General features: G+C 47.1%; 5 protein-coding genes across 5 annotated transcripts; 2 read left to right on the top strand and 3 right to left on the bottom strand.

Moving 5' to 3' along the window:
• Positions 1-305: 305 nt before the first annotated feature.
• GGS23DRAFT_245773 (Flavocytochrome c) lies at positions 306-2,733 on the bottom strand. Its single transcript, XM_051512212.1, has 2 exons — positions 2,637-2,733; positions 306-2,573 (listed from the first exon to the last, which is right to left on the bottom strand). The coding sequence occupies exon 2, from the start codon at positions 2,255-2,257 to the stop codon at positions 644-646; it is 1,614 nt and encodes a 537-aa protein (XP_051368748.1). The 5' UTR covers positions 2,258-2,573; positions 2,637-2,733; the 3' UTR covers positions 306-643.
• A 414-nt stretch (positions 2,734-3,147) lies between these two features.
• Positions 3,148-6,582, top strand: GGS23DRAFT_607047 (subtilisin-like protein; the record flags this gene model as incomplete). The annotated part of the gene is made up of 10 exons (XM_051519987.1): positions 3,148-3,666; positions 3,746-3,806; positions 3,882-3,978; positions 4,053-4,167; positions 4,244-5,562; positions 5,625-5,734; positions 5,802-5,910; positions 5,983-6,070; positions 6,157-6,401; positions 6,486-6,582. The coding sequence occupies 10 exons, from the start codon at positions 3,148-3,150 to the stop codon at positions 6,580-6,582; spliced, it is 2,760 nt and encodes a 919-aa protein (XP_051368747.1).
• A 422-nt stretch (positions 6,583-7,004) lies between these two features.
• Positions 7,005-8,389, bottom strand: GGS23DRAFT_599697 (uncharacterized protein; the record flags this gene model as incomplete). The annotated part of the gene is made up of 3 exons (XM_051518960.1): positions 7,005-7,332; positions 7,461-8,165; positions 8,229-8,389. The coding sequence occupies 3 exons, from the start codon at positions 8,387-8,389 to the stop codon at positions 7,005-7,007; spliced, it is 1,194 nt and encodes a 397-aa protein (XP_051368746.1).
• A 3,013-nt stretch (positions 8,390-11,402) lies between these two features.
• Positions 11,403-12,559, top strand: GGS23DRAFT_245528 (uncharacterized protein). The gene is made up of 3 exons (XM_051512211.1): positions 11,403-11,540; positions 11,613-11,899; positions 11,952-12,559. Exons 2-3 carry the CDS (start codon positions 11,632-11,634, stop codon positions 12,434-12,436), a joined length of 753 nt encoding a protein of 250 aa, XP_051368745.1. The 5' UTR covers positions 11,403-11,540; positions 11,613-11,631; the 3' UTR covers positions 12,437-12,559.
• Positions 12,560-12,814: 255 nt separating this feature from the next.
• On the bottom strand, positions 12,815-14,011 carry GGS23DRAFT_607045 (kinase-like domain-containing protein; the record flags this gene model as incomplete). The annotated part of the gene is made up of 4 exons (XM_051519986.1): positions 12,815-13,174; positions 13,226-13,449; positions 13,518-13,792; positions 13,857-14,011. 4 exons carry the CDS (start codon positions 14,009-14,011, stop codon positions 12,815-12,817), a joined length of 1,014 nt encoding a protein of 337 aa, XP_051368744.1.
• Between the last annotated feature and the right edge of the window lie 8,603 nt (positions 14,012-22,614).

The following is a 22,614-nucleotide window of genomic DNA, read 5'->3' as shown; positions in this document are numbered from 1 at the left end:
CGTACACGGCCAAATGGTATGAACGTCTCGGATATGGAGGCTAGAGTGCATTGGGTTCATCCATTTACCCCGTGTGTTGATATTGAATGCCCATGTCTCCTATTCACTCAAACTAAGCTTGGAATAAAAAAAAACAACAATCGGTAGGATGGGAGACAACAGGCATCGGCCAACTACGCATAGATAGCCTCGAGGCAGGGCGTACCATACTATTTATCCACCATCCGTCTAGAAAATGCAAGTTGCCGACTTTCAAAGGGGAGAACTCCCAGCCGATACTTGCCCCTCGGCCAGGCCAGACATCATTAGGGGGTTTGAGTGAAGTTTACCAACAGACCATTCCTCGGACGCATGCGGCAGCGTTGACAAAGTCTCTAGCCTACGTTCGCCAACGACTATCTAACCCAGATCTAGTCCTACTCCTCCTACGTACGCGCATAGATGCGATGACCGGCTCGGATGCCATGTCTTACTCCTGAGTATAGCCAGGTCGATGGTAACTTACACACACCTCCCAACCTCTCCGCGCACCGTTCATGACTACACGAGCGATCAGGGGATTCGTTATTTCTCTCTTACCGAATTCGCCGAATTTATGTGTCCCGTATTACACCTAACTTGCCGCTGCCCTCATCGCTCCTCGTTATACACTCTTCGTTAAGCTCTCCGCCGCTTCGGCCCCCGCGATCCTCCCGAACACCGCGCACTCGAGCAGCGATGAACCACCCAGCCTATTCGCGCCGTGTATGCCTCCCGTGATCTCGCCCGCTGCCCACAGGCCGGGCACCGGCGCGAGCGCGTTTCCTTCCGCCGGCCGCAGGACCCTCGCCTGCGTGTCGAATGCCACCCCGCCCATTGTAAAGTGCACCACGGGCGTCACCGTGCCCACGCATACCTCCTCCTCGCGGTTCGCCTCGCCGGACGGAAGTCTCCAGTGCCCGAAGGCTGTCCGGCCTAGCGGGTCGCCCCCGCCAGATGCCACGATCGACGCGTACTGGTCGACTGACGCGATGACCGCCGGCGGTAGATCTCTGACCTTCTTCTTCTCCACCAGACCCTTCCATAGGTAGAACCCGATGTGCGACGCGGCCGCTTCGCACGCGCCCGGGTCGAGTAGCAGCGTGACGTCCCACTGCTGCGCCGCTGGCGACGACTCGGGCGCCGTGGCGCGCGGCAGCGCCGTGATGGCGCCGCTGACGACATCACGCGTCTTCAGCTCGTCGATGAACCGCTCGCCCGTCTGGCCCGAGAGCAGGATTCCGCCCTCGCCCCGCAGCGCCTCCGCCGCGAGGAACTTGTACGGCGCAAATGGATCCTTCGGATCGACGAACCCGGTCGGGTGCACTTGCACGCTGTCCATGTCGACGAATTCGGCGCCGATTGCCGAGAGCAGGCCGTGTGGAGCAGGCCGCTCTTCGTTGGTAGAGGGTATACCCGTCAGGTCCGGTCGGTGCTTCGATAGCAAGCCGTGCGGGTCCCCGCCGAATCCACCCGCTGCGAAGACTACTGGGCCCTCAAGGTCGTGGAACTGCTCGTCGGCGGTGCGGTAGCGCACTCCCTTAACAGCCCCGTCGCTGCCGCTGCCGCTGACTAGCAACTCAGTCACCTCGGCCGAGCTCTCTAGGGTGAAGTCCGAACTCGCCTTGAGCTTTTCTAACAGCGTCGAAACGATAGCAGCGCCGGGGGGAAGGTTGCCGCCGCCGCGATGCGTGCGCGCGACCGAGTGCCCGCCGAGCTGCGCGACGACGCTCAGATCGACGCCCAGGTCGTCGGCGAGCCAGTTGACGGCGCCTTCTGATCGTGAGGTCAAGAGCTCAACGAGAGCCTTGCGGTCAATGCCGGCGGGGCCCTCTTGGAACTTGTGCCCGGCCGAGCGCACCGTGTCAGCCAGGAAACTCTCGTCGGAGGCGATGCCAAGGGCCCGCTGGAATCGCGTGCCGGCGCCGTTAATCCCCGACGAGGCTTTGATACTGTTCCCACCGGGTTTCGGCGCGCGGTCGAGCAAGTGCACGGCGGCACCTGCTCTCAGGGCTTGGTGTGTCGCGGATAGGCCGGCCAGGCCGGAGCCGACGACGATGACGGGCTGCTTTGCCGCCGCCATGGAATGCGACGATAGCGTTGCGAAAAGGGAGGAAGAGAAGCGGTTGAGCGTGATGGCCGAGTTCGGCCGAAACAAGACCATGCACAGGATCGCGGTCACGAGGCCGACGACGAAGTAGACAATAAGAAGACAACAGCGGCTTCGTCTCATGGACATAATGGTGTGAAATTGATGTTAAGGAAGCGGATTAATGCCCGGCCGGCTATTTTTATGAGGCGGGATAGCTAAGGCTGGCGTTGATGTCGGGTGCCTGGCGTGTCGTATGATGGATGACATCGTATGATGTCGAATGGAGTCAACAACTCTCTTTATATCCGGCCGAGTAAACAAATCATCGGCATTTTCCATCGGTCGCTAAAGGGCCGGGTAGCTCGGAGAGATCTGAGGCAGCACCCCAAGTCTGCTGCCGACGATGTAAAAGCTGTCTGTACGCGAATAACTCGGTAGTCAATGATATCGGATTGCTATAAGACTGACGCTCGGCGTCAGTGGTCGGACTATGTCACGCCAAGCCCTCATTGTATGGAATAGGTACCTGCCGGAACGCGTAGGCGCGGCTCATTGATTTCCGTGGTCGTCGCTCGTGCTCAACCTGACCGAATACGGCGGTCGATCGTCTATTCTAAATGAGGGCCTTCGGCGTCGATGGAAGACCGTGGCCTCGGTGCTCTTTACAAGGGAAAACGACGGCAACACTGATATACGCCCCGCCCTTCCGGGGTATCCGCCCAAAGTAGTAGGTAAGCCGCGGATTCTGAACAAGAGGCGCGCTCATCGTGAGGGCCGCCCATTCACCGTTCTTCCACGAATATAACGACCCAGTTTCGCAGGCCCGCTTGCGCCATGCCTGAGAACAGCCTGGTAACCTCCGGGGTATCGCGCAAATGCAACCTCGAAATACGAGATCTTCCTACCTTGGCACAACGCGATAGGCGTGTGGATCTTGGGGCATATAAGGCCGCGATGCTGCTTTTCACGATGGTAGATCTTGGGCTAAGTACGTAGCACATCTCCGTGTCCTACGCACAGCTCCGATCGACGAGGAGATGCATATTGCGGGCTCTTTAGCGCTAGTGCTGCTCGGCACCTCGCGCGGCGTGTGGGGTGCTCGGTTTTTTCCCTGGCGCCGTGACGTGGACGACGCGGCGAAGATCGAGGTCAACGCGCCGCCGAGATACATCGTCGAGCTGACGTCGCGGGCCCTGAAAGCCCGCGTTGTAGAGAAGGTCGCGGGGCTATCGGGGCTCCGCATCGTCAAGGAATTCGACTCTGACCTCTTCCCGGGCGTAAGCATCGAATGCGACAGCAATTACGACGCTGGCTCGCTGAAAGACGCCCTGGACGAGCAAAACGGTGACCCCATTGTTGCTTCGGTGTACAAGTCGACCATCGTACGCCTCCTGCCGCCTCTCCTTGAGGGCGAGTCTTTCGCCGACGATGCTGCTGCGCTGAACTACTCCGTGCACCACTCAACGGGAGTCGAGAAACTCCACGAAGCCGGCATCGTTGGAGAGGGGGCAACGATCGCGATTGTCGATAGCGGCGTCCAGTACACCCATCCAGCGGTAAAACCCCCTCCTCTACGGCTGTCGGTGAAGTTGGACGGGACGCCCTCATGTTGGCTAACAGGGTTTGTGATCACAGCTAGGTGAAGGCATTGGCCCGGGCTACACTGTCATAGGCGGCTATGACCTTGTTGGTGATGGTTCGTCGTAGCACTCTCGCCCAATTTCATCTGTAATTCTAGGAAAGCACTTATCTTACACATATTTCATCTCAGGATGGCCCAATCAACCGGCGACGCCGGACGACGACCCCATGGACAAATATGGTCATGGGACACACGTTGCCGGAATCATCGCTGGCAAAAGTGACCAGTGCGCATGCCCTCTCCCCGCCCTTGAGTACCGTGCCTCGTTCTTGTTCTCTTCTAATTCCTCATGCGAGATAGATTCGTCGGGGTCGCCCCTAGCGCCAAGATCCTCTCTTTCAAAGTCTTCGGAAGTGGTGGGTATTCGAACGAGGAAACCGTTATAGAGGGGTTTCTGAAGGCCTTTGAGTCAGGCGTGAGTCGCTCAAGCTCCGTGAATGAAAGCAGCGCACCAGGATCGGGATCTCTGACTTTCCACGCTTTACATTTAGGCCGACATCATAACTGCCAGCGTCGGAGAGAGCGATGGGTTCACCTCTAACGCCTGGGCCGTGCTGGCTTCGAGGATGGTCGAGCAAGGCGTAGTCGTCACCATCGCCGCCGGAAACGCAGGCGAGGATGGCCCTTTTCTTGCCAGCAACGGCGCGTCGGGCAAGAATGTCATCACCGTCGGCGCTGCCGAACCCGGAGCATTCCCTGCGCAAGCTTTCTCGGCGGATTTTAGCCTAGACGGCGAGACGACTAAGACTCGGATCGCTTACATCCCAGATTCCGGCTTCTTTCCTGACACCATCATAGGCTGGCCCGTCAGGCCCGTAACGCTCAATTCTTCTGTCCAAAATGACGCCTGTGAGCCGCTGCCGGCGGATACACCCAGCTTCAGGGGAACCGTTGCTCTTGCGAGATGGGGCGGCTGCGACATCACCGTCAAGCATACTAACATCGCCGCGTTCGGTGCCGAGTACATCTTATTCTACAACGACGATGGCCCTTACAAGGCGCCCTACACTAACAACAAGACTGGTCGCATCGGCGCAATCGAATCCGGCGCGGGCGAGGCCATCGTCGGAGAGATCCTGGCTGGCGGCGCCGTCACCGCCTCCTTTGACATCGATACCGCGCACTACGTCGGCTTGCGCAACGCCGGTGGTGGTCGCCCGGCTCGGTACACGTCGTGGGGATCGACATACGACCTTGCGCTTAAGCCTGACATCGTCGCACCCGGCACTAAGATCCTATCCACCTTCCCGACGGACGAGTACCGCGTGCTGAGCGGTTCGAGCATGGCGACGCCCTACGTCGCTGGCGTAGCTGCGCTGTGGGTCGGCCAATTTGGAGGACGAGCAGCGCACGCTAACGACCCAGCGTGGGCAAAGCGGCTGACGGCACGCATCATGGGCACAGCGCGGGCGGTGCCGTGGGCGGACTGGGCGACGACGGCGAATGAGTACGGGTTCTGGGCGCCGTCGACGCAGGTAGGAGCTGGGTTGGTAGACGCGGAGCGTGTGTTGGGTTATACCACGGAGCTCGGATTTGCGGGGCGGAAGTTCGAGCTCAACGACACCGCCCACTTCGTGGAGACGCAAGTCGTAGATATCACGAACAGCGGCAGGGACCCTGTCGCATATACCTTCGCGCTCCAGGACGCCGGCGGTTACAATGCTTGGGAGCCCGTCGTGCCCGACCATCCGCAGTCATTCGTACCCTCGGTCAAACTCTACCCGTACATCGATCCCGCGAAAATGACACCCAAGGTAGCGTTTCCTGAAGGGGAGTTCGTCGTGGGGCCTGGCGAGACCAAGACGGCCGAGTAAGAATACGTCTAGGGGCGAAATGAAGTAGTGACGCATGCAGCTGACGGTGCGACCGCAGGTTCACTTTTCGGATACCAGCAGGGTTGAACACAAGCAGCCTACCTGTATATAGCGGTAAGGTCTTGATAAGCGGGGACAACGGCGAAGAGCTAGGCGTCCCCTACTTCGGTATGCCCCTGGTCTTTCTCTAGGGATAGCGTGGCATCCCGCGGATCCCACTAACTGCAACGACTAGGTGTCGCCTGCGATCTTAACCAGACCATCACCAACGTTTGGGACTACGGGTGGAGCTTCCCATTCCTAACCTCCGGCGTCTTTAACGATAGAATCGAACAGAAGTCGAAGTATGTCAGCCCCTCGATATCTAGATCTATTAGCACGCAAAAATGCCAATACGCGTCTAACCATTCAACCAGTTTCACCTTTGACCTGTCTCGAGAGGCACAGGATTTCGCCAAACTCAACACGCGGTTCGCCTGGGGCACGGAAGAACTCCGTTGGGACGTAGGTGCAGCCCTCTTCTACCAACTACCTGCCCACTGGCTCTATCTCTATCGTGAGCGTTTTCCTGACTGCTTCTCTTGGTCCAGATATTCGAGAGCGACTACGCCGAAGCAGATTGGACGTACCCACCCGTGGTCGGCCAAGACAAGTACCTTGGGTCGGCTACCAGCTGGTCCCACACGGATAGAACAGCCTGGTTCGAGCCTGGCCAGGATAGTGAGGACGACATCTTCCCGTTCCCAATCTACGGCCAGCCGCGCAGCAAACGGGGCCTATACTTTTGGCTGGGTCGCTTCGCCAACGGCTCAAGCATTCAGCCCGGATCGTACAGGTATGCCTTCTCTTCTTCCCGACAGCTTCACAAATCCTGCGCCGGAGAAAAGTAGGACCCTCACTGACTGCGCCATCTGGATAGGTTCCGGATCGCCGCCCTTCGGCCCTTCGGCGATCGTCAGGTCTCATACGACTGGGACATCTGGGAGACGCCCGAGATCACGGTCCTACCAAAATAAAGACGGCTGCATATGCATTGGCAAGCGCCTACCCACGTCGCCAGTCCGTCGGATGCTGCTGGCCCCCATATGTCTTCCAGGGTCGAAGATGTAAATCAATTGCCAAAGATTTGTAGCCCTCGGGCATCTTCTTGGATACAGGCACATTTGCCAAGCTCAAGCTATTTAATTCAACCTTGCATTCCCATTCATAAGGCTGAGTCGTCAACCCATGACCCATGCACTTCCTCTTTTTCTGCTCCTGCTCCCTGATGACAGGCAAGATCTGATAAAAACACTAAAATTTGGGTTTCTCGAGACTTGTGGTCGATTTCTTGATCCAGGAGTTTTGCCTTGCCGAAAGAGTCTACGCCCAATTGCCTCATCGAAGCAAAACTTGAGTTGCTGCTCGTCAAAAACTTTTCTTACCATCCCTGTCGATTTTACGCCCTTTCGCCGTGGTCTTCTGATTCGATTTCACCTTTGTGGAATGTTGTCCGAAGTCTGGGGTAGTCTTCGGCTTGTGCTTGGAGATCTTCGAAGATCGCTGTCGAATTGTCCCCCTGGAGAGCTTCCATCCTATGCATATCCTCGTCTTCTAACTCTACTAACACCTCCAGGAGTTGTTCATGTCCCTCCTCCTCCTTCTGGGGCTCCGCTGCTTTGCGGATGCCACCTAATTGGCCAATTAGCAGAAACTGGGTGTTGGGGAAATCAAGATGTTTGGGCTGGGTAGATATCCACCGGAGGGCCCTGAATTCATCCTGGACTCTTCAGCGGTAACCCTGTTAGCGGCAATGTCTCAACCTGGCATACATCACTCACGATCCCATATGGCGCACCAGACCGCGAACCTCATCCCCACAATAGGTGGGAGGGCTTAGGTAGGTAATACTTACTCCTTCGGATAGTCAGGACCTCGCGGTAATGCGAGCCCCTGCGGGGGGTCGTACGCTGGATTTCTAGTGCTGATGATGAAGGACCCCTTCTCCCGAAGGCCTAGGTCTGTCTGAACCTCGCCAAGATCGGATGGCAACGTGATGACGTAGGCAAGATGGCTTTCGCGGCCGGTAGTCGTGATCGCATAGATACCCTCCGCTACTGGGGTAGCAGCGGGTCTGTGTCGAAGACCGACCGTCTTGGTGGAATACTCCGAGCCAGCCATGAACTCGTCCTTCAGTGTTTCGAGAGAGATATTTGCCTTTGCAACGAATGCGATCCATCTTTCCCGGCCACTGCGGGGAAACACCTTCTTGGGAACGGCGATGAGACGGTTGTTGCCAGCGTCGGCGATTGCACCTTCGCCTAGTTTGGCGTCCTGTGCCAATGGTCGGAGGACGATGTAACTGCGAGCAATGTCCTCCACGCCGCTGGGTTCGTCAATGCCTACGCGACCACGAATGAAGAAGTAGATGATGCCCTTCTCTAGTACGTTCGACGAAGTAGCGCCGTCTCCCGCCCCTGCTTTTTCGACGCGCATTTTCTCGTCGCTTTGGGCGCCGGACTTCACTTCGTCCTTATCATCCTCACTCTTGATAGGCGTCTTTCCCTTGCGGTCATTCGCTAGAATGTGGGCCTTGCCATCGCCGTAGGCTTCGGTAGGACTGGAGAGAGGTACATCAGCGTCCAGTCTACCCTCTTCAATATAGGGTAGCAACAAGACACACCTTGGAAGGGTATCCTCGACGACCTGCTGTTCGTCGTCGTCGTCCTTCTTGACGCGCTTGGGCGCCGGCGGCGATTTCGTGTGCAGCTGGCGCTTAGAGCCTGCGCGCTCGCCCTTCGTTGAGCCGGGCTCGCTCGTGGCACCAGATCTCGTTGTAGTCATAGCGAACATGTCGCCACCTCTGGGAGGGAATGCTGGAAGGCTTCGAGGACGGAGACAGGGAAGGATTCGAGGTTGCGGGTGGCCGACGCTGGATGGACCTTTACCACTCTTATAAGCCGATATCAGGTAGCGGCATGTACCTGTCTATCAGGTGCCTGGTACATCCTCGGGGTTCCTGGTAGGAGGTAAGAGGTAGGCCAGTACATTGATCTGCCTCGACAGGTACCTACGTACAGGTAGGTGATCGGGTTGGGGCGGGCGTTACTACCGTCTTCGATCATTCCGACGTCATTGATCTGCCCGATTCAGAGTGGTCCTTCCCACAAACGCGCCATAAGCTCGGGCGCGTTCCGACGACGGCCGGCTCCTCTTCTCGGGTCAGTGCAGCCACGATGGTATACTTATGGTACCTAGGTACCTACCTACGTCCTTAGTACCTGGGTGCGTTTAGTAAGCTACTGTGGGCCTGACGGGGAACATGTTGCCGAATATAGGTACATACCGAGGTATGTATACGTGGGTACGTAAGGCCATCTGCTCTACCTAATGCACTGATAACCGAGAGTGGTACCTACGGTAGCCTGTGTCTGGTTCTCGGCGCTAGCCTGTGGTATTTAGATATCAGGAGCAGAGTTCACCCGGGGAGAGCAGAGTGTACTTGTGGCGCTAACGAATTCCTGGCGGATCTTGCCATCTGCGTCTGTGAGTTATCTCAAAGGCTCGGAGAGAACCCTTTCCCAATGCTGCCAGGTCGGCTGGCGGGACATCGTAGGTAACAACTTGGCTTGGGCAAAAAGCACCTCTCCTCCCGCTCCCAGCCCTAGCGATATGATACGAACCCGTACTGTCGCGGACCTTGCCGACGTGGTGCATACTTCGCACGTGCCGCAAGAGCGTCAGTTTCCTAGCCGCAAACTGGCCAACATCACTGCGACAGGTTCCAGCAGCCTATAGCCTCCCTGGCTCCCGCCGCAAAAAAATTTTTTTCCAAGTACCTACTATATCTAGCTCGCAAAATCTAGCAAAAATAGGAGCCAACAAAATACAGAGCGCCTCTTGGATCACTCAGTATCCTTCGACGCCCTGCTTGTCCTGTTGGTTCGTGAAGTCTATCTCATTGGTTACAACCCTGCATCTTGTTGGTTCTGCCTCTGCTCATAAGACATGTGTTGCTATCGAGCTTCCGGTTTCTGACTGGGCCACCCACTCCGCCAGTCAGAACCTGGTGCGCGGACCCGACTTTTGTCCACCGACCTCGTCTCGCCCAATCCTTTCTTAGCGCTGAGGCTTCCCCAATCAGATCCCCCCCATTCCCTTCTCCCTCTCCAACCCGCATATGTGTAGATACACTAGAGCGCCTCTTGATCAGCTAGTTCGAGCTTCTTTTACTCGTTAAATACGCATCCCAGAGGTGGACCCTCCTAGGGCGGTTTTCCGTCTCATCCCCGAGAACAAATATAGGTACGCTACGAAGATCCTTCAAGATCCCGCTAATCGCGACCGAGGATGCGTGAGCCCTAACAACCCAGCAAAGCCATTCCTGAGAATCGGAGTAGACCAACAACAGCCTAGGAGCCTACCGTATCTCGCTGGTTTCGGTAGGCGTAACTATAACGATGCGATCCTTAATAATTACTTTTAGAGAAACGATTAATACTATTCGATTTTAATAAAGAAACTGGAGAGCTTTTTCTTCACGATATACCGGGAAATTGTGACGCGTAGTTTTATGAGATCGTCCATTTTACTACCGAAGAAGGGGAAGAGGAGGAGTTAGGGCGTCCTTGGATATCGAAGACCCGTTGGTAATGCGTCGTGGTGCTCAGTCCCGCCCTGTACCGCGATTGTAACCGCCGTGTCTAACGCCAGGGGCTCTTTAAGATACGTGACGCCGAGGTTCGCCTGACACCAGGAAGAACGCATGGCTGAAGTGAGTGAAGCGGCACTTACCGAGGAGAGGCCGGCGTCTGTGGGCCAGCTTAACTAGGTATGATTGGATGATTGAAGGGACTATGTAGGAGGGGTTGACAACCACCTACAAGTCGGCATTAGGTAACGATCACCTTGAGCCCCTATAATGCTCGGTTGCTAACCTTACTTGAGCCTAAAAAAGATAAGGTGATCTAAATTACAAAGCTTAGACTGCCTGGAAGAGGGGGTTAAGGTGAAGTGTATAAAGTTGTTGATATGTGCCCATACTGGCGTGCATTACGCTTGTAAAATCGTTGCCGTAAAGGCGGAGAACCCTAATAACCCTAATTACTAGAACGAAATGGTACATGACACCTGAAGTTCGGGAGGATGGGGAGTAGACGCTAGAGGTTGATATACGGTGACTTGGCGTGACTGTGGTGGGGTGCTTAGTGAAACTCCAACCCGAAGAAAAGACGAAAGAAGAGTTTTCGGATTGGGAGAAATGATACTCGTTGGCTCGTTGGTCTCTCACCTAGCACAACTACTCTTCACGCGGTGATGTTGAACTACCCTACGTTCTAAGCAGTCAACCCCGGGCCGATGTCTGCCTAAAGAAGCTCAGGTGACAAGGTAAGCAAGGCACTTAGCAGGGCCCACCCATGAGGCTCCGAGACTTAGCCCATGGAGGCAGGAATAGCGTGACGAAGAGGCGGTGCGCAAATGCCTCGCACCTTAGCCAACAGGATGAGGCAATGAGGAAGTTATCGCCAGCAGACGGACCCCCGACGCGGGCTCTGCATGAAACAATGGCCGGGACAATTTTGGGTGATCATGACTAGTCTTCTCATGGGGCTAATCAAGTTAGGTAAAGAATCTGAAGTATTCCCATAAGCTTGCTCACAGCTCAGCACGTCCTGCCATCCAAGTACCCGCTGCGCCATGGGCGGCCGTTCCACCAACGCCCCGCGGGCTAACCGGGCGGTGGCCGACAAGGCGGGCGGTACGAACGAAAGATATGTACGGTTACTTTGGAGACGAGACGTAACTAGACGAGGCTATCGCGATAGGAGAAGACCATGGCCGTTGGCTGTCTGGCCGCAATAGCGCCAGCAGGTTGACCCTGAAACCAACAGTCCAGGCGATGCAATGGAAAGCCGGGATGGTTCTCGATGAGAGCGCACATGACATGTCGCTGACCAGGTCGCCGTTCAGGGTTAAATGATGGGTGATGTCGAGGGTCCGACTGAAAGACCTCTCCTTCTCTCTATACTTCTTGATCATTTTCTCTCACAAGATGCCGACCCTATAGGACACACACACACACACAAATGTCAACCTGGGATTGTCCTAACTGCTTTGCGCCCTGCAGCGACGCGAAAAAGCTTGTAGAGCATCTCGTCTCTTCTTATTTGACCGAAAAAACGCCGGCGCCCTCGAGCTTTTCGAAGAAGAGGAAACGAAAACCATCAACGACAGAGGACGAAGAGGTTAATCGACAGTCAGGGAATGAGGTTGATTACGTCTGCCCATTTCCACGATGTGAACACAAGAAGAAATACCCGTCCAAGTTCAACCTACTACGGCATTTCTTTATCCGTAAGTGATAGCTCCCGGACGATTTGACATGACTAATGGCTGTCGAATTTAGACTATCCGGACTCTGAGGACGAGTGCCTTCGATGCCCACGCTGTCTCAAACCGCAAGAGAACTTGGGAGCGCTTTCTGCACATTGGGAAAAATCGTGCAAAAGGAAGTTTGGTACAACCCGTGTGGCCAACGAAGAACGGCCTGGGCTGAGCAAGTTCGGTAAAAACCGTCTGATTAAGGAAGACGAAAGGCGTCGACTCGAATTCTTTGAGAATAAGAAAGCAGAGATGGGCATGCGTTTGACAATGGCTTTAAATGAAGCGTTGGACGCACCGCGCAAACAAGCTCGTCGAAGTCAGCCGGAAACTTCAGAAAGCTCGAGTAGTGGCGATGAAGTCGACATCTCGTTTCCCGCAGAGCCTTGCCAGGTCAACTTGGGCAAGGAAACGTTGATGCCATCCGCGAGGCCAATACCGGACTCCAGCGGTGACGAAGTTACGAACGGTGCTGGTCTGTCGGTTCTAGGAAGCTTATTTTTGGTCTAACTAACTTTTGACAGTCTCTAACCCGACATATACAATCTCCCAGATCTCAAGAACTTCAAATAGCAATGCGGGGCAAGCGGCGCACACAAATCTCGCTGCAAATCTCCTGCCTAGCAGCGATTCAGCCATCGCTTCGACTGCACCGGCACTTGAAGATATCCACGACATCCTTTCGACTTTTGATACTAATTGGTCGGTTGTTCCACCTTTGGAAGGCGACTACGACTCGTCAGAAGTCTACAACGAATGGTGGATGGCTCACGAAACCAGTTTCAACCTCGGACACAACAGCGACGACGACGGATAGCATACCGACTTGGGGGCATGGGTTCTCGGCTTCTCATCACTTCCGCCCTTACATCCACCTCCAATAGCTATTTAACTAGTCTCCTGCCACCATCGATGCGCCAAGACTTGCTCTATCGTTATTCTAGCCGCCGGATCTGGATTTGTCATTCCAGATATCATGTTCACTGCCTCAGGACCAAGGCCCTTCCCCCACCACTCGAATCTTAGTTCAGGCCGTTCCTTCAGTTCCTCCTCAGCTATTGTTGACGCTCCCTTCAGAGCGTCACACCAATCCTCACTGTCGACTTGCTTGAGGAGCCCTTCGGGAACTAGCCCAAAATAGCAAAAGTGTCGAGTCAGAATCTCTTGTTCCGGCGGTATACCAGTCTTTGCTAGCTCCTGGTAATCGTTCAAGAGCAGCAACTCCCCACCCCCAAGAGCATATATGCACTGTAAACAGAGCTTAGCGTGAATTCTTGAGCTTGAACATGGCTCACTTACCACTAGTCCAAACGAGAATATGTCTGACGCCTTTGTCACACCCCTTCCGGTCTGTCCTTCTGGGCTTCGCCACATGACATTCCCTACTGCATAACGGGTCCGAAGTAGCAGTCCAGGTTCCAGCTTGAAAGCGATATCAAAATCGCCTAGGGCCGCGTCGGTGACTGTTTTGTTACCCTCTCGATCGCAAGTCCAATTGACCAAAATGTTATCAGGTTTCACATCTGCCAAGATAGATTGATTAGTTACCTAGAGGGATTGCATGACAATTTCTCGATTGCGGAGAGTGTACCGATGTGGATCCAGTCTTTGCTATGAAGTTCTTGTATTGCTTCTCCTACACATCGCAGGATTTTCTGTCGTTCCGGCGGAGGAAAGTCCGGATCTTCCTTAATCAAGGCAAGTAGGGTGCATCTGAAATATGGATAGACTAGAATGCCTTCTTCTTCGTTGCAGTCGATGTGCATTCGAAGCCGACGGGTGCCTGCAAATTCGGCTGCGAGTCGTAGGGACATATCGTAGAATGGCCTCTGTACGCGCTTCAAGACAAAAGACTCATTCCCGGACCTGAGAAAGATCGGTCAGAGACATGGCGGACCTGTGAGATGAAGGGATGGAGTTTGAGACGTACTCGGCTTTGAAGATGCTGAACTTTTCGCCGCGATTACGCTGGAGCACCTCGCCTTGAACATACACGCGACCAGATTTGCCCACTATGGTGGATGCCATTCTGATGCTTGTACGGTAGGCAAGCCGACCGAAGAGTGAATAGCAGGCAAGAGGCATGGAAGAAGAGACAGTAGAAGAAACAGGTCGACTGGGAAGCGCGATGCAAAATATGGTAAAAGGTGGGGGACGGTTAGCACGTCTTATATGTTTTGTGTACCAGTATGGTAGTGGCATCCGTATCAGCGCTGCCTGGGGATGTTGGTAAAAACTCTGCTGTCTGGCCGCCTTAGATACATGGGTGCCGTTCCGTTACGTCAGCCAGTTTTCAGATTTACTTCTAACCGGCATACTTTGATAAGCGCTATGGCTAACGGCCCGTAGAGATAGGGTCGATGTCCTACCCTCTTACTACGATCCCCGCTTTGTTTTGTACACGCAAGTTGCCTTCTAAAGCTTAGTATATAATAATGTCTTCTTGAAGTAGATTTTGAGTAGGCTTTACAATCCTTACTTATTAATCCTTTAGATATAGTAAGTATTTTAATAATTAAAGAAATAAATTTTTAGTGTTACGGTTTTAAGATCTATTCTCTAAGTAAAAGCTGTATATTAACGATTTAAAGCTAAACGAAGACAAAAGAAAGAAAAGTATACCTTATAAGCTATACTTATAATAAGGAGTTACAGAGCGTACGCGATGCTAGAGTCTCGGATAGGTTTACTTGAAAGTATACTCTATCGAAGACTATAGCTCGTACGATAGTCTAAGACGGATGAAACTAGTATTACTATATTAATCGAGAAACGAGGAATCTAATGTAGTTATTATATCTTAGCCGTATCCCTTGGTCGTAGAGATATAATAGTTACTAGCCCGAAGGTATAAGAGATAAGGAAAGAAAAGAGGTAAAACGTAAAAGTTACCTATTCGATTATAGCGGTATAACGAAGTAACTTAAGCGCTTATAACTAAAATAAATATATTAATCAGAGAACGACGAATCTAATAATAAAAACGAATCTTTAATTAAGGTAAAAATAATAAAGATAATAATTTAGCTAGGTAGTAAATTCGATAATAAATATGATATGGCATAGCCCGTACTTACGAGAGTTATAGTTACTCTATATAAGCATAAGGCCTATCGTAACGTATTACGTAATATATTAAGAGGATATGTCTTACCGTATTACTATAGCCTATTTAGTTTAATTATATCGTAAGAAATGATTAAACTAAAAAGGATAGTATAGTATATTCCGATTAATATCTTTCTTTAAAAACTATCGTAAAACTTTATTTTATTAATTATTATCTAATTATTAAGGCCGAACCTTTAACTTATCGTTTAATATAATAAGAGGACCTCTTTATTACTTTACGGCTAACTTAGTCCAGTTTATTTTTACTAATCTAACCTGATCGGCGTATTCTTTCTTTATTTCGGCTACCTTCTTCTTAATTTCGGCTTATCCCTCCTAATTAGGGAAATAATAGGGAAACGGGCGCGTCCCGAGGATTAATTAGATATTTCCCCTCTACCTATACGGCGTAAAGGTCTTCCCGGATTAGAAAGCTCTAATCCTTATTAGGCCGGGGAAAGGAAGGAAGCAGGTCGTAACCTTAACGAGGTTATCGTAGCGGAGGTTTATATTTACTAGTACGAAAGTATAAGAGGAATTAAGTACCGAGATTATAAAGCAACGCCGAACCTTAACGTATGTAATAAACTAAACGAAGGATTTATAGCTAAAGAGCTCGTCGATCGGCGTATTCTAAGCTAATATTATAGCGTTAATAAGGTCGATTTACTTTTAATAATTTACGGCTTACCGGAAACGCTTAACGATACTAACCCTTTCCTTTAGAACCTAAACGCTATAAAATTACTTTACTACTTCGACGTACGTCCTTATTATATTAAAGGAATTAAGCTTCTTATTTTCTTAGGCTTAGCGAACAACTTCGATAGGTTGTTTAAAGATAAAATATAATAAAATACCGCTCTAAAAACTGTAACTATAACTATCTTATTAATTTATTAACGCGACGTAGTAAATAAACTAAGGGGTTATATCGAGCTCGAGGCTACCGTCTTCCTAGGCTTGTCGTAATTAACCGAGCGCGTACGCCGCTTAATCGAAGGCGCCGTTTCTAACTATATTAAAGTGTTACGTAGCTAGCGAGAGCTACGTTTGGGTTAATAGGTTGCGCGTAAAGGGAGTAATGGAATGCGAATAAGAAGGTATATATTAACTAACTAGAAAAGAAGGAGAGCTATTAAAGAGTATGGAGTAATCTATAGGTATATATAGTAATACTTAACTAACTTAGGTAAGCTAGGTAGTTCCTACGAGGGGTATATACTTACGTAATATATCCCTTAGTTAATCTTACGATAGTAAGGTTAACTATAGTCCTTTACTCGCGATAATAGCCTAAGGGGGTTATTCTTTAGTCTCGCTATGCCTCGTTAAGGTTAATCGATTACTAGGTACCCTATTTCGGGCTCCCTTATATCCCTTTATCCGTATATATTCCGGTTTATTACTAATAGTATTTTCTCCTAAGTTATATGCTCTTCGTATCCCTTACTTAATACTCTATAGTTTATTATAAATGAAAATCATTACTTCTATAATTACTCGTATAATTACTCGCTTTTAATTAAGCGGTAGTTAGTTATATATATAATATAATAATAATCGCTTTAGTATTAATACTAGGATTTAATTTCCTTTATTATTATCGCTCGCGCTTACGCGCGTTATCCTTATTAACCGATTCTATCGTTTCTCTTACGAAAGCGGTTAAGTATAAATATATCTAGGATTTCTCGCTCTCGAATTAAGCATGCCTTTCTTTCTTCCTTTCTTCCCTAGGTTATCCGTCGTAGGTATATATACCTAACTATAATTAAGTAATTCTATTAATTACGCGATCGTAAGCTAATATAATTAATAAAGCTTTATTAATTTATTATCGTAAGATAAGTTTACTTCCTTTATAATTTACGTAAAGCGTAACTCGCGTATTATACGAATCGTAATATACTTCTATTAAATAACCGTATAATAAAAGCTTAACCTATCGCGGTAAGGGTTATTATTTATAATTAATATATTATTCTTAATATTAGAATATCTTAGGATAATAAAGCGATCGTTAATTATTTTATATTAATAAGTAAGAGGTTATTTAAAATAATCCGTTTATTATTTACTCGTTATTTATTAGTAATAATATAGTACCGTAATTAACGATCTCTTAATATATCCGATACTTAAAAGCTTCGAAAGATTATATTAACGTTTTAAGGTACCGTAGCCTCGTTAAAGTAAAAGGTATTCGGCCTTTCCGCCGTAAGTTCTTAGCCTACCTCCCGTATTCGTATAAGAGGTAGCGCTAAAGCTTCGGCCGGTAGCCCCGCTCGCCGCGGAAAGGTATCCTTTACTCCCGGGTCCGGGGCTTTAATTATCGCTTAGCCTCTTAAGGATCTTTTTATCGATAAAAGCGACGTCGATATAATTATACCTAGCTCTTTAGCGTAACGTACCTAGGCCTTCGTTACTCGCGTCCCTTAGGATATCGTATCCCGAGTTATAAAGCTCTTTACCGACGAATCCTTCGACGAATAATCCTCCGAGGAAGACTTCCCTTTCTTATACGAGGAAGTAGTCGAGAAAAGCGACCGCCCGGCTATATTAATTACTCGTAAAGTTCTTACGCGTAAAACCCGGGCTTAGATTCGCGTACGTTAAATTACGTCTTCTAATAATATCGTTATTACTCGCGTAACCTATACGGCCGTTATTATTATTACTCCGACTTATAATAATATCGTAAAACGAGGACGAGGATAAGAACGAAGCCGTAACGCTTCCTCGGCTTCCGGAATTATTACCGCTTCCGTTACTCCTTCTAGCCCGGCCGCTCCGGCGGTCCCGTTTAATACTTCCGTAACGCCGGTTATTTTAACTCCTATTACTTCCGTTATAAGAATTACCTCGGTTATCCGTAGTCGAAAGTACGGAGCTCGCCGTATAGTTCCTTATTTAAGTTATATACGTAATACGGCTTAAAATAAATCGATTAAAAAGTATTTCGATTCTTTTTAAAATATCGGCCGTTATTATTATTACTTATCCGGTTACGCCTACGTACCTTTATAGGTATTCTTATCCCCGTACGTCGAGGTTTAAAGCTAACTTTATATAGGGCCGACGTTTTAATTCTACCGGTTACTTATTTTATTATCGCTCGTATCGAGGCTTCGGCCGATATATAAGCTTTATTCCGCGTTATTTAATATTTACTAACGTTACTTATAAGCCCTTAAATTCGTTACGATAATAAAGGAGTTTTTAATCCTTTATTAAAACGGAAAATAAATACCCGCGGTCCCGGAAACCGTAAAGTTACGACGAAGCGTAATTAACTCTGGTTAATTTACCTAACTAAGCGTAAGCCCTTCCGCTACCGGGCCTTCGATCGTATTCGCTATACCCGCTCTTAGTTTTATACCTACTAGCCCCTTTATTACTTTAGCCGGCGTAAGTAACGTTTCCGCCGGCTTATTAACCGTAATACCTAACGTAGCCTCGCCCGTTATCGCTCCCGAATAAGAGTTAGATATAGAAATAAAAGACGTTAGAGGAAAGGAGAAGGAAAAGGAATCTTCCGAGGACGAAGAATAATTTTCTAAGGAAGTAATATCTAAGGTCGTTCGTAACTATCCGTCCGTTTTATTCGAATAATACCTATACGAAATATTATACCGATAAATTAATTACTTATACGAAGAGATTATTAAATATTAGAACGAGTTTATTAATACTCGTATATCCCGTTAATCCGGCCTTATTTACGATTCTTATAGCTAAGTTTTTCGTCTTAAAATAACCTTTATATATTAAGATCTAAGAGTAATACGAATTCGGTATTTAATAATAAGGGGAGCTATTTCTATATAGTAATAATACTTTATACCTATATATTAATTAATTAAGGGAAGAATTTACGTACCGTTAGTACTTACGGCGACTCTTTAAGTATTATCGTAATGATTTCTCCGCGAGTATCCTATAGGTTAAGTAATACTTTAAAATACTCGAACGATTAACGTAATAGAGCTTTCGTAAATCCGTTTACTAACATTTAATTAATAAGGAGGTAAATTACTTCGAAGGTATCCTTTTAATATTCCTAACGTAACTATATATTCTATATATCTATATAGCGTAGCCTAGTATTAATCCTTTCTTTCTCTTTTATTATTAGTCTTATCGTTTATTAGTTATTACTATATATCCTCTAAGGTTCTCTTAACTTTAGGGTAATATCCCTAAAGAAACGTTTAAGAGCTATCGTTTCCTTAGCTATATATTTTAATACGAAGAGTTTAGCTTTAATCGTCGAAGTCGATACTATATACTAGCGAGCAGCTCTCTATATAATCGGACCTTTAAATAGGGATATTACGTATTCCTAATACAACTTTCTTAACTTAGAATCGTTTATAAACGAAGCGTTACTATTAATTAAAAGTACTTAAGCGTTATTATTCTTACCCTTATACCTTATGCTAAAGAAGCGAGTAATATATAGGTATCTAATCGTTTAATTAATCGCTTTAAAGTATTAAGGTCTTATATTAGCTAGGAAATGGAATAGTTAGGACGCTACGAAAGCGACGTCTAGGCGTATTATAATTACGTTATAAAATAATAACCCTACTTTCTCCTAGTATTCCTTAATTTATTATTTCGAAGTAACGCTTATATACTTTATTAGTTCTATAATTAGTAGTAATATTATTAGAAATTAATTATTATCCGCTAGTTTAAAGCGTTTAATAATCTTCTCGATATAAGCGTCGTATATTAAGGTTATAGTTCGTACTTTACGATTACGTATTACTCTGATCCCTAAATACTACTTTACCGGTTTAAGTTCTTTCGTTTCGTAGGTATTCATTAACCCCTAAGCTATCTTTTATGTTATCGCTTCTAAGCTTTTATGATTTATAACTAATATATCGTTTACGTATATTACTACGAAGACTTCTCGTTCTTTTATATAGAATAAGTACGGCTCCTTTAAAGAGCTCTAGAGTCCTAAGTAATTAAAGGTATTCTCGATCTTTTTAAACTAGAGTAGGGGTAAATCTCTAAACCCGTATATTACTTTTATAGCGAGGACGTATTTTCCTTCTTCCTTAAACCCGTTTAGTAACTCTATAGATATAAGGTCGCTTTTCGGTCTTATAGCGTTAAGGAACGCGTTTTTAATGTTATACTAATTAACTTCGAGGTCGAATTAAGTTACGATAATTATTATTATACGGAACGATTTCGCTACTAACGTAGCTACGTAAGTACTCTCGAATAACTCTTTAGGCTATAAATCTCCTCGCGTTATTAAGCGCGACTTATAGGTAGTAAGGAAATTATCTTCGTCGAATTTATAATCGAAGACCTATATTAATAGAATTAGCTTTATTTTTATCCGTTTGCGATTAATAATACGTTATATTTTAATACGTAGGAAGGCCTTAATCTTAGATCTAGCGTTTTCTTTAAATCGCTTTCTTAATAAATACTTATCTAGGTCCTTTTATATCTTTAGCGGTTTAAGTAAATCGTCGTAGTAAATTCTTATCTTATTAAGCGATACGCTTAATCGCTCGGCTTTCGTTTAATTAACGGCTATTACGAAAACTAAGTATAACGTAATATATTTATCGTAGCTCTTTATTTACTACCCTTCTAATTAATTAAGCTAAAAGGTTATTACGAAGTCGAGCTAGCGATCTCTTAGGAGGTTACTCTTAACCGTTAGGTTACCCGATATTACGTAGACTTTAGTACTTAAGCTACTTATTATTCTATTACTTTCCGGGCTTTCTTCTCTTTTCCTTTTATTATAACGGATAGTAGGAGGATAAACCTTTCTCTAGCGTTATTTACGTTAAGTAATTTACGGGGATAGGTTATATTACTCCTCTTCTTCGGAAGAAATACGAATTCCTTTAGTTAATTACTTTAGAGGCTATTCCCGAGTATTCATTCCGTCGGGAAAGTATATTCGTCGCTCCGGACTTTCGGTAGTTTTATTAATAGCCGTACCTAACTTTACTTACTCTATACTCCTTATCGGAATACTCCTACTTCCCATAGCTTCCGCGGGTACGATTAGAGTAAGTCTTAAACTCGGGAGCCCGTAGGATATATCCGCTTCTTCGTTTAATTTCTCCTAGGTTTCCGCTTCGAGTTACTTTTATATCTTTTATTCGATTAATTCGAATAATTTTATTACCTTTTACGGTTATTCGTCTTTAGACCTAGCCGTTTCGTATTTTAAATTATCGGAATCTATCTCTAGTTCTTCTTTTTCTAAAGGCTACTCTTCCCTCGAGCTAAGACCGGTAGATTAAGTCGTATTTAGATCTTAGTTACCCGAGGTAGGCTCGTTATTCCCAAGGGGAGTTAGCTCGTTACTTAGCTTTCGATTAAATAATACGAACGAATCCTATAGGTTTAATGCTTCGATAATTAATTAAGTAACGTTATTATTTATACGTATCGAAAGATTTATTCGATTAATTTCTTTTCGTTCGAGTTATTAAGCTTTTAACTTATTTATTTAACTATAAAACGTTTCTTCGTTAAAGATTATATCCCTAGTTAGGATTACTTTACCTAGCCTAAGAACCTAAATTCGGTATAAGTTATTAATATAATATCCTATTAAATACCCGATATAAATTCGTAGGTTTACCTTAAATCCTTTCCTATTAAGATCCTAAGTACGCTTTTTTATTAAGGGATACGCGCGATATCCGTATATAAAAATACCGTTCTAATCCGGTCGTAGGTCGCTCGTTAGCTTTTTTATTACCTTTAGAATATACTATCTAAAGTATTACTTAAACTAGGTATTTAAAAGCTCGTAAGATATACGAAGATTATAAGCTTAGCTAGGGTTAATATTAATTAGATATGCCTCGGCTTTAACGGTTTCCGGCTATAGTTTTTTTAGTAGCCCTGCTTTAATTCTTATCTTAATCGATTTAACGAAAATAATTTATCTAGCTTTCTTATTCTTACCGGTTAACTCCTTAGTATTAACCGACGGGAGTTCGAGATTAATATCCTTTTTTACTACCTAGATCTTATATCCGAATATACCTTTAATACTTATTATTAAACGCTTATTATCGTAACGTATCTTATAAATTAAGAATCGGAATTACTTCCGAACCTATCTTTTAAAGAGTCGAAGAGTTCTTATTATTAATAAACCTTACTTATTCTTTAAGGCCTTAACCTATAATATTCCGTTAAATTTATTCCTAATTACGATAAGCTATTTAGACCCGTTATAATCTTCCGGATAGTTAAATAAATCTTAGTATACTTTTTAAAAAGGACGTAGTAAGCGATATATTAATAAACGGCGCGAGATTATTCTTTTACCTATCGTTTAATTATAATACTCGTATTTAATTATAGGTATATCGTTAATTTTAACGTTCCGGGCGTTTTTACTAAAGGCTTTAAGCGCCTTAGGATTAAGATGCCTTACTCGTTAGTACTAGAGTACCTCGGAGTTTTCTCTCGGTTTAATAATATCTCTCGATCTTTTTTACCAGACGTTTCTCTCCGGGAAATAAGGTACTACTACGATCGACGCTACGTTACGTAGAATACTCGATGAT

Source organism: Durotheca rogersii (assembly GCF_024521655.1).
Source record: "Durotheca rogersii strain YMJ 92031201 chromosome Unknown GGS23scaffold_26, whole genome shotgun sequence".
Lineage (NCBI taxonomy): Eukaryota > Fungi > Ascomycota > Sordariomycetes > Xylariales > Xylariaceae > Durotheca > Durotheca rogersii.
Note: the sequence above shows the minus strand (reverse complement) of the source record. Positions and strands in the feature narration are given on the sequence as shown.